The sequence below is a fragment of the Mandrillus leucophaeus genome, unplaced genomic scaffold (genome assembly GCF_000951045.1).
Source record: "Mandrillus leucophaeus isolate KB7577 unplaced genomic scaffold, Mleu.le_1.0 Scaffold719, whole genome shotgun sequence".
In the NCBI taxonomy this organism is placed as follows: Eukaryota; Metazoa; Chordata; class Mammalia; order Primates; family Cercopithecidae; genus Mandrillus; species Mandrillus leucophaeus.
Window position 1 is genome coordinate 833,555 of NW_012107797.1, and position 14,993 is coordinate 848,547.

The following is a 14,993-nucleotide window of genomic DNA, read 5'->3' on the forward strand; positions in this document are numbered from 1 at the left end:
ATTGAAAAAGTGTAGGAAAACGTGAAAGGATGTCATTAAAAATAATTTGTGGGAATTTCACTTTACAGAGGCTTGATTGCTTGGTTATTTGGTAAATGAGAGTGAATGGCCAGTTAGGTGGTTCACACCTGTAATCCCAACTCTTTGGGAGGCCGAGGCGGCCAGATCAATTGAGGTCAGGAGTTCAAGACCAGCCTGACCAACACGGTGAAACCCCGTTTCTACTAAAAATACAAAAATCAGCCAGGCGTGGCGGTGTGTGCCTGTAATCCCAGCTACTTGGGAGACTGAAACAGGAGAATTGCTTGAACCCAGGAGGCAGAGGTTGCAGTGAACAGAGATCACACCTCTGCACTCCAGCCTGGGCAACAGAGCGAGACTCCTAAAAAAAAAAAAAAAAAAGAGTGACTGACTAGGATGTACGTGCTAATTACACAGCCCAGTTCAAAATGCAGTCCAACATGATTAAATCATGAGAGCAACATGATCAACTACTCCAGGGTGGATGGTCCGAGGGTCAAATAGAGGCACTCCATATAGTAGCTAATCATCGCCTCTTTCTGTGGACTTCTCCTGGATCTTTAACATACCCAGGTCTCCCCTGTCCTAAACTGCAAACAAAACAAATGAGCCTCTCTCCTCCTTTTCCTCCTTTCCTTGCTCCCCAGCATCTGCTGCTCCTCATCACCTTGTGCTGGTGGCCAGGCAGCCCTAGGTGCCCCCAGGTACCCCTCCTGTCCTCTGCTGACCCTGCCCCAACTACTGACCTTCCCCTCTGGAGGGCCTTCTCCATGAGGGCACCCTGCCACCCTCCCTTCCAGCCTCCAGTGTCCTCAGCAGGCCCCTCCCCTGCACTTTGCCCAAGCCATCAATTCAGCTGCCTTGGTCCTCCATGCCCCAAAGGAAGAATCCCCAGATTTTCAGCAGGGGCCAGCATCCAGAGGTCTGGGCTTCCAAATTGCTCCCACCTGGAAATCTGGCATGGCGACTGACGCCTCATGTCTGAGACACCTGCCTTCTCTCCTCTGCTGTCTGGTCCCACCAATCACCTTCCCCCACCCCCCACCCCATGGAACTATGCTCAGGGAGTGGCACTCTAGGCTTAAAATTCCTCCCTGTATCCGTGACACCCACTCGTCACCCCACCTGCCATGATATGGCCCTGTCATCTCCCAGTGAAACAATTCTGTTGACTGGCCCTTTCCTCCTGGTGCCACCCACACCTGCTTCTGTTTTTGTTTGTTTACAGTTTTAGAGATTTTTTCCCATACGTTATTGGGGCACAGTTGGTATTTGGTTACTAAGTCCTTTAGTGGTGATTTGTGAGATTTTGGTGCACCCATCACCCGAGCAGTATACACTACACCCTATTTGTGGTCTTTTATCCCTTGACCACCTCCCACTCTTCCCCACAAGTTCCCAAAGTCCATTGTATCATTCTTACATCTTTGCATCCTCACAGCTTAGCTCCCACATATCAGTGAGAACATATGATGTTTGGTTTTCCGTTCCTGAGTTACTTCACTTAGAAGAGTCTCCAATTTCATCCAGGTCACTGCAAATGCTGTTAATTCATTCCTTTTTATGGCTGAGTAGTGTTCCGTCATAGGTAAAGTTTACTTACAGTGAAATGCCCAGATCACTAGTATTCAAAACAATGACTTTTGACAAATGCATACAACTGTGCAACCAGCACCTGCCTCAAGATACAGAATGTTCCTGTCATACTGGAAGTCCCCCCACACTCCCTTCCAGTCATTTCCCATCCATATCAGCACCAGCACTCTGATTTCTAGCACCAGAGGCTAGTGTTTCCTGTTCTTGAACTTCTCAACTGCACAGAGTCACACGATATGGTCTCTAATTGACTTCTCCCACTAAACATCATGCATTTGAGATCCATCCATGCGGTTGTGTGTATCAGGGGTTTTTCTTTCTGTTACTGAGTAGCATTCCATTATATGGCTTTACCACAATTTGTTTATCCACTTACCTGTTGATAGACATTTGGATGGTTTCCAGCTTTGGGCTATTATGAATAACACTGCTGTAAGCTGTCTTAAGTCTTTTTGTAGACACATGTTTTCATTTCTCTTGGGTCAAAACTAGGAGCAGAATTGCTGGGTCATAGAGTGTAAGTTTAATTTTATGAGAAGTCACCAGGCTGTCCCCCAAGAGATTGTATGCTCCTCCAAGAGACTGTACACTCCATTTCCTCCCCAATATTTGTTGTCTGTAGCTCTTTCTGATTTTAGCTATTCCAGTGGATGTGAACTTGTATTTGACTGTGGCTTTACATTTTCTTCATGACTAATGAGGTCGAACACCTTTCATGAGCTTATTGGCCATTGCCATATCTTCTTTTGTGAAGTGTCTATTCAAGTTTTATGCCTATTTTAGGATTAGAATGTTTTCCTTTTTGGTACTGATATGTACTTCTTTATATCTTCTGGATACAAGTTATTTCTCAGATATATGATTTGCAAATATTTTCTCCCAGTCTATGACTTGCTTTTTTTATATTAATGAAGTCTAACTTTTTAATTTTGTGATTATTGCTTTTTGTGTCATCTTTAAGAAATATTTGCTTATGCTATGATCTTGACAATCTTTCTATATTTTTCTTCTAGAAGGTTTGTAGTTTAGCTTTTACTTCCAGGTCTATAATCTATGTCAAATTAATTTCTGTATATGGGGTGAAGTAGGGGTTGAGGTCCATTTTTTCCTGTATATTATCCCGTTGTTCCAGAACCATTTGTTGAAAAGACTTTCCTTTCCCCCATTGAATTACCTTGATTTCTTTATCAAAAATCAGTTGTGTGGGCTTATTTCAGGACTCTATTTTGTTCCACTAATATATGTGCCTATCCTTATGCCAGTGCCAAACTCTACTGATTATTGTAGCTTTAGAGTAAGAACTTGAAATCAGGTTGCATGAACCTTTTGTATTAGTTTCCTGTAATTGCTGTAAGATACCATGAATGTGGCATCTTAAAACAACACACATTTTTTCCCTTACAGTTCTGGTGGCCAGAAGTCCAAAATAAGTTTCCCTGGTCCAAAGTCAAGGGGTCAGCAGGATCATGCCTTTGGAGGCTCAAGAAGAAAATCCATTTTCTTATCTTTTCCAGTCTCTAGAGCTGCATTTCTTAGCTCACATTTCTTTTATCGATATGTAATATTTTACACATTTATGGGGTACATGTGAGTTGTTTATACATGCATAGAATGTGGAATGATCAAGTATTTGATCATTTGGGGTATTTGGGGTATTCATCACCTTGAGTATTTATCCTTTCTATGTGTTGGTATCATTTCAAGACCTGGCTTCTAACTACTTTGAAATATACAATATATTCTTGCTAACTATAGTCATCCTAGTCTGCTATTGGCCATTAGAACTTACTTCTAACTGTATGTCTGTACCCATTCACCAACCTCTCTTCATCTCTCCCTCCCACTGTCACACCCTTCCTAGCTTCTGGTATCTGTCATTCTGTTTTCTATCTTCATGAGATCAGGCTTTTTAGCTCCCACATACGAGTGGGAGCATGCAGCATTTGTCTTTCTTTGCCTGGTTTATTTCATTTAATGTAATGACTTCCAGTTTCATCCATGTTGCTGCAAATGACATGATTTCATTCTTTTTTATGGCCAAGTAGTATTCCATTGTGTATATGGACCTTTCTTTATCCATTTGTCCATTGATGAACACTTAGATTGGTTCCTTATCTTTGCTATTGTGAATAGTGCTGCAATAGATAAGGGAATCCAGGTATCCCTTTAATACCTGATTTCTTTTCCTTTGTATAAATATCCACTACTGGGATGGCTGGATTTTATGGTAGTTCTATTTTTAGTTTTTTGAGAAATCACCATATTGTTTTTCACAGTGGCTGTACTAATTTACATTATAGCCAACAGCGTATAAGAGTTTTCTTTTCTCTGCATCCTCACCAGCATCTGTTATTTTTTGGTTTTCTAATAGTAGCCATTCAACTGGGGTTATATGATATCTCATTGTGCTTTTGATTTGCATTTCCCTGATGATTTGTGGTGTTGAGCATTTTTCATATACCTCTTGGCCATTCATATGTCTTCTTTTGAAAAACATCTATTCATATTCTTTGCCCTGTTTAATGAGATTAATTGGGTTTTATTGAGTTGTTTGAATTTCTTGTAAATTGTGGATATTAGTTCCTTGTTGGATGAATACTTTGCAAATATTTTCTCTCATTCAATAGGTCTCTTCACTCTGCTCATTGTTTCCTATGCAGTGAAGAAGCCATTTCGTTTAACATAGTACCATTTGTCTATTTTTGTTTTAGTCATTTGTGTTTTCGAGGTCTTAGCCATAAAACCTTTGCCCAGACCAATGTCCTAAAGTGCTTTCCCTGTTTTCTTCTAGTAGTTTATAGTTTTGGGTCTTAAATTTAAGTCTTTAATCCGTTTTGAGTTAATTTTTGTATGTGGTGAGAGATAGCGGTCTAGTTCCATTCTTCTCCTTAAGGATATCCAATTTTCCCAGCACCATTTATTGAAGAGGGTATATTTTCTCCACTGTATGTTCTTGGCACCTTTGTTGAGAATCAGTTGACTGTAAATATGTGGATTTATTTCTGGGTTCTCTATTTTGTTCCATGAGTCTATGTGTCTATTTTTATACTGTTATCATGCTGTTTCAGTTACTATAGCTTTGTAGTATATTTTGAAGTCAGATACTATGATTCCTCCAGCTTTGTTCTTTTTGCTTAGGATTGCTTTAGCTATTCAATCTCTTGTTTGGTTCCATATGAATTTTAGAATCCATTATTCTGTTTAGGTTTACTTTTTATTCCTGATTCAGTTTGGGTAAATTTTTATGTTTCTAGAAATTTGCCGTTGTTTTTTTTTTCCCTAGGATTTCCAGTTTGTTAACATACAATTCTTCATAATAGTCTCTGAGTATCTTTTGTATTTCTGTGGTATCAGTTATAATGTCTCCTTTTTCATTACCAATTTTGGTTATTTGGGTCTTTTCTCTTCTTGGTTACTCTAGCTAGTGATTTATCAATTTTGTTTATCTTTTTGAAGAATCGACTTTTCATTTCATTGATCCTTTGTATTGTTTTTTAAGTCTGTATTCCATTTTATTTCTCCTCCGACCCTTATTTATTATGTGATTTCTTTCCTTCTGCTGATTTTAGGTTTGGTTTGTAAATGTCTGTAAGCTCCTTTTGGTCTCAAGTCATTTAAATCCAACTTTTTTTGATGAGTTTCTGTCTAGATGATCTGTCTAATGCTGAGAGTGGTGTGTTTAAGTGCCATAATATTACAGTATTGGAATCTATCTCTCTCTTTAGATCTAGCAATATTTGCTTTATGAATCTGGGTGCTCCAGTGTTGGCTGCATATATATTGATATTGTTATATTCTCTTGTTGGATTGATCCCTTTGTCATTATCTAATGACCTTCTTTGTCTTTTTACTGTTTTTGACTTAAAGTCTGTTTTGTCTGATGTAAGTATAGTGATGTCTGCTTGCTTTTGGCTACCATTTGCATGGAACATCTTTTTGCAATGCTTTACTTTCAGTCTGTATGTGTCTTTACAGGTAAAGTGAGTTTCTTATTGGTAGCATATAATTGAATTATGTTTTTTAATCCATTCAGCCAGTGTACACCTTTTAAGTGGAGAATTTAATCCATTTACATTCAAGGTAATTATTAATATATGAGGTTTTGTTCTTGTCCTATTGTTAATTATTTTCTGGTTGTTTTTATGTATTCTTTATTCCTTTATTTGTCTCTTATTGCTTATCTCTGTGGTTTGGTGGTTTTCTGTGGTAGTACCATTTGAGTCCTTTCTCTTCCTCATTTGTGTGTTTGCTTTACCAGTGATTTTTATACTTTTGTATGTTTTCATGATGTTAAATGTGATTTTTCTTTTTGCTTCCAGGTTAAGGATCCCTTGAGCAGTTCTTGTAGGGCCAGTCTGTTAGTGATATAAGGTTTCTGCTGAGAAATCTGCGATTAGTCTAATGGGGTCTCTTAGGTGACTAGATTCTTTTCTATTGCTGTTTTTAGAATTCTCTTTTTGACTTTAGACAGTTTGACTGTAATGTGCCATGGAGAAGACCTTTTTGCATTATCTCTGTTTGGGGATCTCAGAGCCTCCTGTATCTGGATATCTAAATACCCTGCTAGACTTAGGAAGTTTTCATCTCTTATTTTGTTAAACAGGTTTTCCTAACCCTTTCATTCTTTCTTCACCTTCTGGGACTCCAGTAATTTAAACACTTGGTTGCTTTATGGTGTCCCATATATCACAAAGGCTTTACTCATTATTTTCTTCATTTTTCTTTATTTTTGTCTAACTCTGTTATTTCATAAGACCTGTCTTCAAGTTCTGAGATTGTGATTCTGCTAGATCTAGCCTATTATCAAAGCTTTTGAATGTATTTTATATTTCACTCAATGAATTCTTCAGTCCCAGAATTTCCATTTGGTTTTTTAAAATGATATTAATATCTATCTCTTTGGTAAATTTTTCATTTGCAACCTGCATTGTTTTTCTGATTTCTTTGTATTATTTTTCAGAATTCTCTTCTATCTCACTGAGCTCCTTTAGTATCAGAATTTTTAATTATTTTTCCAGGATTTTATAAATTTGTTCTTGATTGAGTTGTATGGCTGGAGAATTATTGTTTTCCTTTGGAAGTGTTGTATGTCCTTGCTTTTTCATGTTTCCTGTGTCCTTACATTGATGACTGTGCATCTGGTGTAAGAGTTACTTCTTCCAGTATTTGAATTTGCTTTCATAGGGGAGAACTTTCTCCCGAAGATGCATCTATGGTGTTGGTTCAGTAGGGCACTTTGACTTTCATTCTACATAGATGCGGTAGTGTAATCTGTATGATTTCTTTGGCTATAAACAATGTCAGTGGTATCTGTGATTTCCTCAGTGATTTACAGTGCCATTGTTAGTGGAGCTTGTGGGGAAGTTTTGCTGGAGACAGGGATGCCAGTTGGGTCAGTCTTTGGGCCCCAGTGGTGGCAGCAGGCATGTCTGTCATTGGACCCCAGGGTGGTACACACTGGCACCAGTGTTAGAGGGTCCAGGCAGGCCTATTCTTGGGCTTCCAGGAGGCTTACTTGGATGTTGGTAGTGGTATCAGTGAGCCAGTAGGTGGGTGGATTCTTGGGTCCCTAGGCAGCTGGCATGGTGTGGGTAATGGCAGTGGGAGTGGCTGGAAAACCCTGTAGGTCCCAAGCAGTGCACACTTGTATGGGCAGTGGCTGCAATGGGCTGGTTGGGCTTGTGCATAGGGCCATGGGTGACACGTGCAAGCAGGTACCAGCTGTAGTGGTAACAGCAGAGTTGGTAGGCCCAACCTTTGGCCCTCAGGAGAAGTGTTCAGGTACCACTGATGGTGGACTGAGTTGGGCAGTCCCTCAGCCCTAGTCCATGTGCTCTGGCACAGGGGCCAGGGGACATGAAGCCAGGCCAGGTGGGCTTGTTTTCAGGCCCCTCAATGGTGTGTACAGGTACCAGCCATGGTAGGCAGGAGTGGAGTGATCCCCAGGCCAGCAATGGAATGCTCAGGCTGGGGACATCAGTGGTCACACTGCTGCCCTGCCACTGGGGAGGGTGGGGCACCTTCAGTGGCAACAGATTAGGCCGGTGGGTGGGGAATAGTCACGCACACCTTAGCCCTTAAGGTGGTAGCCTATGCTTCACTCACACCTCAGCCCCAGGGGTAGCAGCCCACATTTCTCTTGCACCTCAGCCCCAGCACCTCTGGGCTCCAGGACAGTACACAGTCAGTTGGGGACAGGGCTGTAAAATGGCTCCTTGTAGGCCAGGTGCGGTGGCTTATGCCTGTAATCCCAGCATTTTGGTAGGCCGAGGCAGGAGATCACAAGGTCAAGAGATCGAGACCATCCTAGCTAACACAGTGAAACCCCATCTCTACTAAAAATACAAAAAATTAGCCGGGCGTGGTGGTGGGCACCTGTAGTCCCAGCTACTCGGGAGGCTGAGGCAGGAGAATGGCGTGAACCTGGGAGGTGGAGTTTGCAGTGAGCCGAGATCACGCCACTACACTCCAGCCTGGGTGACAGAGCGAGACTCCATCTCAAAAAAAATAAAATAAAATAAACAATAACAACAACAACAACAACAAAAGGCTCCTTATAGATTTCTTAAAGAACTAAAAGTAGATTACCATTTGATCCAGCAATCTCACTACTGGCTATCTACCCAGAGGAAAAGAAGTCATTATGTAAAAAAGATACTTGCACACATATGTTTATAACAGCACAATTCATAATTGCAAAAATATGGAACCAGCCCAAATGTGCATCAATCAACAATTGGATTTAAAAAATTGTGCTATATATATACCATAGAATACTACTCAACCATATAAAGGAATAAAATAATGGCAATTGCAGCAACCTGGATGAATTAGAGACCATTATTCTAAGTGAAGTAACTCAGGAATGGAAAACTAAACATTGTATGTTCTAAGTTATAAGTGGAAATTAAGCTATGAGGATGCAAAGGCATAAGAATAATACAATAGACTTCGGGGACTTGGGGGAAAGGGTGGGAGGGGATGAGAGATAAAAAAACTATACATTGGGTACAGTGTACACTGCTCGGGTGATGGGACCCCCAAAATCTAAGAAATCACCGCTAAAGAACTTTATCATGTAACTAAACACCACCTGTTCCCCAAAGCCCTATTGAAATTAAAAATTAAAATGTAAATAAAATGCCTCCTTAGTGTGGCTGCTCAGGTCTCAGAGAGTGTGAGACTTAGAGCGAGCACCCTCGGAGCAGTGCCATTGCACAATCTCCCATCAGTTAGCTTCAGGGCCCACAAAGGGCGAGGGGCTCTCCTGTGCCTTGGATTTCAGGAGTCCAGAGTAGGAATGTGGACCACTGGGGATCTCTCACTTACCTTTTCCCCACATTAGGGAATCTCTCTCAGCTCTCAGCCTAGCAGGCTGCCTTACTTCCATCTCCTTCCTTGCCTTAGGTATTTCCTGTCACTTTTCTATCAAATTCCAGTGTTCCCTCTTGGATGATCTATTCAAAGTGCGATTATCTACTCACTATTTTGCCTCTTCTCAGTGTCGGAGGCAAGTCTGAAATGCCTCTAGTCAGCCATCTTGAAGCCGCCCCTCCCAGCAGCATGGCACCCTGCTCCAGTGACCATCTTGCCTTCTTCTGTGCAAGTCTCTCTCTTCCCCCTATCCTTTAAGGACACCTGTGGCTGCACTTAAGGCCCACCCAGATAATCTGGGATCTCTCCCCCATTTCAAAGTCCGTAACTTAATCACATCTACAAAGTCTCTATTTCCATGTAAGGTAACAGTCACAGTTCTAGGGTTTAGAACCTGGATATTTTGGGGCTCATTATTCAGCACATGACACCCTCTAATTTTGTTCTTCTGTTTCAAGATTATTTTGGATTATTCTAGATCCTTTGCATTTTCATTTAAATTTTAGAATCAGCTTGTCTGTTTCTACCACAAAAAAAAAACTGTTGTGATTTTTATGGAGATTACATTGAATCTATAGACCAAAGAGAGCTGACATCTTAGAAATATTGGATCTTCCAATATGAACATGGTATATCTCTTCATTTATTTTGGTTTTTAAAAAGTTTCTCTCAATAATGGTTTGTTTTCAGCATTCAGATTTTCTGCGTCTTTTGTTAAATTTGTGTCTACATAATTTATGTTCTCCAAGATAGGTAAATGACATATCTTCTAATTTGATTTCCTTTTTTTTGTTGTTGTTGCTGGTATACAGAAATAGAATTTATTTTTAAATATTTACCTTATATCCAAAAACCTTGCTAAATTCACCTATTAGCTCCAGTAGATTTTTCAGGATTTTCTAAGTATGCTTCTTTTTTTGAAAAAAAAGACAGTTTTACTTTTTTCATTCTAATCTTCGCATATTTTTTTGCTCTTTTTGCCTGATTGCATTGGCTTGGATCTCTAGCGAAGGCTTAAATAGAAGGGATGAGAGAAGACATCATTATGTGTGATCTCAGGGGAAAGCATTCAGTCTTTCAAGTGTGGTGTTTTCTACAGAACTTTGTTATCCGTGGAAACTTTATCACATTGAGGAAGTTCCCTTTTATTCCCAGTTTGCTGAAAGTTTTTATCATAAATGGACACTGAATTTTGTCCCCAAAAAATGCCTGTTCTGCCTCCATTGAGCCAATTTTTTTCTTCAGTTATTTTTCTGTTACATGAATATGTTGACTGATTTTCAAATGTTAAATCAACCTTGTGTTCCCAAGATTCATACCAAAAACATCACGGAGCACCTCTTCTGTGTGCCACCGCACGTCATGCTGGGGCGCCTGGGGACAGAGAATGCTCCCCGCCCTCTCTAAGCACACTCCAACAAGGAGAGCAGCAGGAAAGCCATGGGGCACTGCCACTGTAAGAGGGCCGTGTGAGAGACCCAGGATGCATGAGATGAAGTAGAAAACGCAGAAAGAAACAGCAGGAACGGCCCAGGGCCTCCTGTATGGGGAACAAACACTGAGCAGATAGAGAAGCAAGGAATGTTCAGATGTGAAGGACACTCTGATGAAGAGGCATCTAGCAAGAGGTTGGGAATGTCCTTTCACCCAAGACCTGCGAGGCTGAAAAAGCCTCCTGCTTCACCACCTGTGTCTGCCGCGTCATCTGCACAGCCCCTGTCTACCTTCACCAGCCCTGCCAAGAGGGGATCCTTTCTCCTCCCATTGTATACCCATGTGTCAGAGCGTGTATGTCAGAGCTGAGACTTGCGCCTCTATGCTTGGGCCATGGGCTGTCATTGAATTTTCTTATAGTTTAGGGAGTCTCTTCCAGAAAGTTCTAAGGACATTTATTGTACCGAAATCGGTTTATTTTAAGATTAGAAGAACTGAAGGCAAAACCTTTACTGGGAAAGAGTCCAGCATCTGCACACCCAGGGGGCCGTCCTGTGCCTGTCTGGTGCCTGCCCCCGCAGCCCCACAGCATGCAGCTATTGCTGGTTTTCTGGCACACTTTTGGAGGGACCTCCCAGGTTTCAGCTGTTTTAAGATGACGACAGACATGAAGGCCTTGCTGACACAATAATGCAGCATTTTTATGATGACCAAGAATGTTCTCATAAAACATCCCTCTTTCGCACAAATCAGGCTCATTCTAGCTTTTAAGACAATTACGTCGTGTCAAGTGGCCAAGAGCAATAAATAGCTTTGAAGGCCAAAAATGTTACTCTGACCCTAATATCTGCATTGTCCTTGAAACCTTGCAGCTGTATTTGTTTTTCCTTCATCAACCAAAGTTGATGTTAAGTGATTCCCCAACTGCAACCCCATTTATAGAGAATTGAGTCCCATTTGCTGTCTGACATTTTTAGGACCACAGATGTTTTCATGTCTTCCCTTAGCCTTATTCTAGTCTCTATCTTAGAAACCATAGTAGACATATTAATATGACCAGTCTTCATTTTCCTGTGGAGTATTTATTCTCAGCATATAAACCACCCTTCTCTTACTAATAACAGAATTCCAAAGGCCCTGGGAGGAAGGAACCCAGCAGCCTGAGGTGTTTCAGCACAGCCTGTCCCCAGACCAGGCCATCTGCTGGGGTCGGGGCACTGCAGTGGAGCTTGGGCCCCGCTGTTCACCAGTCCCCCTTGGTGTGTTTCAGCTACCTCCTGCCCCATCTCCTTCCATCTAAACCTGGCCTGGACACCCACGGCATGCGGCACCCCACAGCCAACACCATTCAAAGGGTATTCAAGATGAGCTTCGTTCCTGTTGGCTTCTGGCAAAGGTTTATAGCACGGATGCTGATCAGTCTGGCGGAGATGGACTTGCAGGTATTATAGCTGCGGTTTCTGCATAGGCAGATGCCCGAGAGGCACCTACAGTTGTACCCTTGGGGGAGGGGAATGCCGTTTGCCGGGGGGCCCTGCCTGGAGACCCTTCTCCCAGAGCCATGCCACCAATGTAGTGCCATGGGGCAGGTGTGGCGTGGGCTGCTGGCCAACCCATTTAAGCCATCCTGTGAGTTCCAAATCAGCACCCTCCTTAGACAGAACACACCCTTTATAAACAGTGGTTCTAAATGTTAGCCCACCTCAAAACCACCTGGAGTTTGTTAGAACAGGGTTTGGTGGGCCCCACCCAAGAGGTTCTGATTCAGTAAGTGTGGACTGAGGCCAAGAATTTGCATTTCTATCCATTCCCCGAGGGGATGCCACTGGCCCAGCAGCCACACTTGGAGAACCGTGAGTTAGAAGCACAGTTTTGCCATCTTGGCTGCACACTAGGCTCACGTGGAGTAAATTCTAAAAGACACAGACCACACTCCAGACCGAGCGAATCAGAATCTGAGTGTGGCATTGTTTGAAAAAGTGATTCCTCTTTGGTATCTTTAAGGCTCCCAGGTGAGTTCCCTGTGCAGTCCAGTTTGAGAACCACTTGTGCAGAACTTTACATGACTCCAGTAACATTGGAGACCCAGCCCAAGGAGTTAGCTTCTGTGGGTCTACCTGAGGTTATGGGAAGGAGTCCCAGCTGTCAGGCAACATTCATTTCATGCAAGGCGGGAACATGGAAGCAATATTTGCTACAGTGGTGTTTTTCAAAGTGGGGTTCCTATACCAGCAAAATCAGCCTCACCTGGGAATATGTGAGGAACGCAAGTTCTCAGGCCCCACCTCAAACCCGCTGCATGAGAAACTCCAGACGGAACCCCACACTGGTTTTCACAACCCCTCCCAGGGATTCTGACACACTTCTGGTTTTGCAAACCTCTGGCATAATCCCTGACTGTCAAATCCTTGACATTAAACTCCGTATGAGTTTAGTGTTGCTACATTCTAATTAGAAAGCCCTTATTGAATTATAAGTTCTTAGCTCTATAAAAGTGTTCTTTGATCTCCCCATTTTCACTGAAATGGTAAGAAAGATCAATGCAAAATCCTTAAAGTCCATCGTGACAGTAGCAGCCTGTGTTAGCGCGGAGGGAGACTGGTTTATAGTGCCAGAAGGGTGCGCTGATTGAAGGAGTGGGCGCAGGCGCTGGTGCTCCTACTTTTCCATTCCTCTGCCCTCCCTTTGAACTCTGTGTCCCGCTGTGTTCTCAGAGGAGGGTCATGGAGCACTAACGTCGTGGGAGGCTGAGCTCACAAGCGGGGCCCAGCTGGACCTGGAGGCCTGGGCGCCCTTCCGGGCAGCAGCATCCCTCACTTGAAGTTAGGAAAGAAGTCCTATTGAAATTCAGATGGGTGACAGGACAAAAGTTCAGCCTCATCACTCATCAAAGGCATGCAAATTCAAGCAGCAGTGAGATGCCACTTTTCATCCATCACATTAGCAAAGAGCTGAGCCATAATCCCCAGCCCCGGGGCACGAAGCTGCCCCATGCACACTGGTAGTCGGTGCACAGGACAGTCTCGTCATTCAAAAAGCGATTCCTCAGGATGCATCCAGAACTTTAAAATATTCAGACCCTTCGACCGATAATCCGACTGGTAAACATCTAAACTAAGGATACCGTTTTCAATCAGAGAAAGCTCTGTGCCTTTCTCATGTAACTCACGGTGGTTTTGAAGGAGCAAAAGATTGGCACCAACTTACACTTCCAGAAGAGAGTGGTCCAGGAAATTACTATGCTTAATAGAATATTAAACTTTAGAAAAATGAATTTTATGTGTGTTTTTAATGACATAGGAAAAGTGAGGTTTTTTAATGTATATGAAATTAGAAATCCAATATGGCTTCAGCTGTTTTTTACACATATATGGAGATAGAAAAAAAAATCCTGGAATAACATATACCAAAATCTGAATGATCTCTCTGCTTGGTGTTAAATGGGTGTTTTGTTTGCCCTCTTACATTTTTCTGTATTTTCTGCATTTTCTAATATGAATATTTGCTTGTAAAGTCAGAAAGAGAAAAATTTTTAAAGGAAAGCCTATTTTTCAATTCTTTGGAAAAAACCGTTTCCAGAATACCCTAGAAACCCTGTCAGATAATGTAATGTTCAATTTGGCAGCAGGGATGAGCAGCGTGGGAGGAGAGGGTGGGAAAGATGCGGGTCATTTATCAAGATGGGGCCCAGCCCGGCCTCCGCAGAGCTCTGCCCAGGACCAGCGAGGAGCCCGGAATACTTAAGCAGGGTCTTTTCTCTGTCTTTCAGCTTTTTGAAAACAAGAAGAATACTAAAAGCAGGAACAGGAAAGTCGCCATTTACAGTTTTACAGGAAACCAGAGAAATCGCTGTAGCACATTCAGAGTGAAAAGAAATCAGACCATCTATTGGCAGGAAGGGCTCCTGGTCACTTTTGATGGGGGCTACCTCAGGTAGGAACACCTGGAAGTTCACCTACCGGGCCAGCAGGTGCCACAGCAGCCACCCCGGGGCCACGTCAGCAGGATGCTTCATCCTCTTGGTGTCCAGAATTTTGCTCGTGAGAGCGGCTTGCCATGGCAGCTTGCTAGAAATGTGAGGCCCTCCCATGAGTGTCCCAGAGGCTCGGGGCTCCTCACCCCTGCTGAGTCCCCCTTGCAGGATGGGAAAGGCAAAGGCAGATGTGGCGGCCACAGCTCAGGACTTGAGGGACGTGGTGGCCATTGAGCTCAGGAGAGCCTCAGGCACCTCCCACAGTTATTCAGGTTACCATGTGACCTTGCAGCCATCCTGCCCGTCCCCTTGTTCTGTGAGGAGCCAGGCTGGGGGCAGGGGGCACTGAGACTCCTCAGCCTCCCTCTGCACTGCCCATAACCAGACACGGAACACAGCTCCCTGTGCCATTTATTCTTTTTTTTTTTTTTTTTTTTTTCTTGAGAGCCTGAGACCCAAACTGAGCTCAAGAGGTGTAACCAATGATAACCACCCAAGACTATTTTAATATTTACAATGAACTTTGCAAAATAGTCTTCAGCTCTGTGAGAGGAGAAGAAGGGAAAAAGCGAGGCAACTTTACAGAGGGCTTGAT

The 14,993-nt window shown here is 42.7% G+C and overlaps 1 protein-coding gene across 1 annotated transcript in view; it reads left to right on the plus strand.

Moving 5' to 3' along the window:
• LRRK1 (leucine-rich repeat kinase 1) overlaps positions 1-14,993 on the plus strand; it is a 161,444-nt gene that overhangs the window by 125,386 nt on the left and 21,065 nt on the right. Inside the window, exons 21-22 of the mRNA XM_011965266.1 lie at positions 11,696-11,867; positions 14,195-14,358. Of these exons, the coding sequence (XP_011820656.1) occupies positions 11,696-11,867; positions 14,195-14,358 (336 nt within the window). The remainder of the gene's footprint in view (positions 1-11,695; positions 11,868-14,194; positions 14,359-14,993) is intronic.